The sequence below is a fragment of the Palaemon carinicauda genome, chromosome 11, assembly GCF_036898095.1.
Source record: "Palaemon carinicauda isolate YSFRI2023 chromosome 11, ASM3689809v2, whole genome shotgun sequence".
Taxonomy (NCBI): domain Eukaryota; kingdom Metazoa; phylum Arthropoda; class Malacostraca; order Decapoda; family Palaemonidae; genus Palaemon; species Palaemon carinicauda.
This window is the reverse complement of record NC_090735.1, coordinates 153,158,989-153,162,039: the sequence shown is the minus strand read 5'-3', so window position 1 is coordinate 153,162,039 and position 3,051 is coordinate 153,158,989. Positions and strand designations below refer to the sequence as shown.

Here is a 3,051-nt window from a genome sequence, read left to right as displayed (position 1 = left end):
ATAGCTTATCATGCCCCAGAAATCTCAAAATGCTTTCATGGTCCAGGGCATGGGGAAGTTCTGAAAAGCTGCGACCTTCTCAGGGAGGAGTTGGACTCCTTCAGGTGTGATGTGGTGCCCTAAGAACGATACTTCGTTGGCATTGAAGGTACAAGGACTACAAGGACGTACTGTTGTAGTCAGTCGACCCCGATACATAGGTGACAGTGGTGTTCCTCTTTGGAGGAGGAAAACACAAGTATGTCGTCCATGTAACATACACAGAAGGGTATATCCCATAAGATGCTGTCAATGAGACATTGAAAAGTGGCCACAGCCAAAACAAGAGTAATTGAAGGTGTATGTAATATAGGGAGTGGTAATGACTGTCTTGGGATGTCTTCTGGGTTTATGAGCACCTTATAATATCCCTTCAGAAGGTCTATCAAGGACAAAACCTTCACTTTGCACAAGTAGAAGGTCACGTAACGATGTTTGGAAGGGGGTAATGATATGATTCTGTCTGCATATTCAAACGCCTACAATCCACACATGGACATATGGAGCCATCTTTCTACAGGATGATGTGTACAAGTGACGACCGTGATCCAGAAACATTTGAGCAAGGCCCATTTCTTCCATACGGTGCCAGACGCCTGAATCTGGTGAACACTGGGGACACCATCATCTTGATATGGTGATAAGTACACTACTTTTCAGGAACTGCTGGCGTTTGGTGAAGCTCCGGAACGAAGACTTCCAGGTACGACATGAGGAAGGTAGGTGTATTCCTTCGTGGGTGTGCTGATGTGGAGAGCAAGGTTGGAGGGGAAGGGTTGAAGAGATGTACTTGAGTAAGAGTCTGTATTGACTAGCCGCCGGTGAATTACATAAACCAAGGGGGGGTAATGTGAGAGGAAATCCTCTCCGAGGGTTGGCAATGTGACGTCAGCATTGAGAAAATTTCAGTGATTTTTGATGCTTTGAAATGATAATGTGAGGTCCTCATAAAAATGGGTGGCGATTGCAGATTCGGTGGCAGGTACTAGGCGGACGTCGGCAGATTTAGACAGACTGTGTCATGTCCGGGCAAGTGGCCTTGGCATAAGACAGGGGTTCCCAACCGGTGGGTCGCGACCCCCTGGGGGGTCGCGAAGCCTTGGCAAGGGGGTCGCATAGCCTTGTTAGAAGTAGCTTGGGATAACATTAATTTTATTTCATCAGTTACATTTTTCATGCTCTTACATTTATTTAGTTTCGGTGCAAAGCAAAACGTGTGCTACGTGTGATACCTTGCTGCATTCTCATATATATATTTTTGTGTGGGTATTATATTTTAGGTTAAGTTATCATGAAGTGGTGATTATTATTCTCTTGTTTATCATGTTTAAAAATTTCTTTTTTTCTTATGTTTGTGTATTTTGTTTGACGTTTTTATGTTGTTTCTTAAACGATGGATTAGATTTTTCCAGTCATTTATGGAGTGGATTATTTCACTTTTCCAATTGTGACTTGAATATTGAAGACAAACTTGATTATTCTGACAGTTTTAGTTTTCTCTTTGATTTCTAAGTGGCTACGATTTACTATAGATTTGATGCCTATCTTTATGAGAGTTGATGTTATTTTAGTTCTTGTATGATTTTCTGTATTTTTGTTAGACAAAATTCATAAAAAGAAGTTATTCCTGCAAAACCTTCGAATAACAATCTTTTAATGTAGAGCTGTTAGCAAAAGTAAGAGCAAAGTTATAAAGAGATAGATGAAAAAGCTGTCTGAATTTTCTATATTTTTTGGTGGACATAACTACTGAAATTTATAGAAAAGAACTTATTCCTGCAAAAACTTCGAGTAACAACCTTTTGCTGATTACACTTCTTTTTCACTCTTCTGGCAATGTTTCACGTGTATCTATTTGTTCTTAGTCATGCATTTTTTTTTTATTATTATTTACGTGTCTATCATATTCATTAAGAAATTTATACCCGGCTCGTAAATTACTCACCACCAGTCAGTGTTCCAAAGCGTGCATTATTCAACATTTTTACTTTATTTTAACAAGGAGATAAGTAAGCAGTAGAGGTGAGTTGTGTCTGGCAAGCATGCTGTTGTGATATGACAGGATTTGAATTTCTTCAAACGGCATGAACGGTGTCTTAAAAGCCAAGGACTCGATAGAAGTGGGTCGTTTCAGCAGCAGAGTGCCACCGTATTGGAAGCCTCATATGAGATTGCATTCGAAATTGCTAAACAAAAAAGCCTCACACGATTGGAGAAACACTTATTAAACCCTGCATGATGAAAGCAGTAAATCTTATTATTGGAGAAGCCAGTGCAAAAAAGATGCAACAAGTATCCCTGTCAAATAATATTATACAGAGGCGCATTTCTAAAATGTCTATAGATGTGAAGGAACAGGTTTTGACTGAAATTAAGGGTTCCCCTCTGTTTTTCTTTCAGCTCGATGAGTCAACAGATGTAAGTTCATGTTCTCAGTTGCTTGTCTTCATGAGATACATTAATTCAGGTGACATTAAAGACGAATTCTTATTCTGCATTTCACTTGAAACCACAACAAAAGCTGATGATGTCATGGAAAAAGTTTCAACTTTTTTCCAAGAGGAAGATCTTCACTGGGAAAATGTGTGTAGGGTTTGTACGGATGGGGCACCAGCTATGCTGGGATCGAAATCAGGATTCCAATCGAGAGTGAAGAAGCTAGCACCTCAAGCAAAGGGCATCCACTGCATGATTCACCGATATGCTCTCGCCAGTAAGACTCCCCCTGCTTCTCTGCAGGAAGTGCTTGAATCTGTAAACAAAATTGTAAATTATATCAAGACTAAAGCACTCAACACTCGCCTATTCAAAGAACTATGCAAAGACATGAATGCTGACCACAAAGTCCTTCTCTTCTACACAGCAGTACGTTGGTTGTCGAAAGGAAACGTTATTAATCGTGTCTTTGAAATGAAAGATGAAATAAAGCTATTCTTGGAGACTCAAGAAAGGAAAGATCTTGTTGTCCACTTCGAAGATGAAGCATGGAATAAAAGGGTTGCGTACCTAGCC

The 3,051-nt window shown here is 40.0% G+C and overlaps 1 protein-coding gene across 1 annotated transcript in view; it reads left to right on the top strand.

The window, feature by feature from the left end:
• The first annotated feature begins 749 nt into the window (after positions 1-749).
• Positions 750-3,051, top strand: part of LOC137649533 (zinc finger BED domain-containing protein 5-like) — a 2,575-nt gene continuing 273 nt past the window's right edge. Inside the window, exons 1-2 of the mRNA XM_068382518.1 lie at positions 750-758; positions 2,440-3,051. The exon at positions 2,440-3,051 is cut by the window's right edge and continues 273 nt beyond it. Coding sequence (XP_068238619.1) covers positions 750-758; positions 2,440-3,051 — 621 coding nt within the window. The remainder of the gene's footprint in view (positions 759-2,439) is intronic.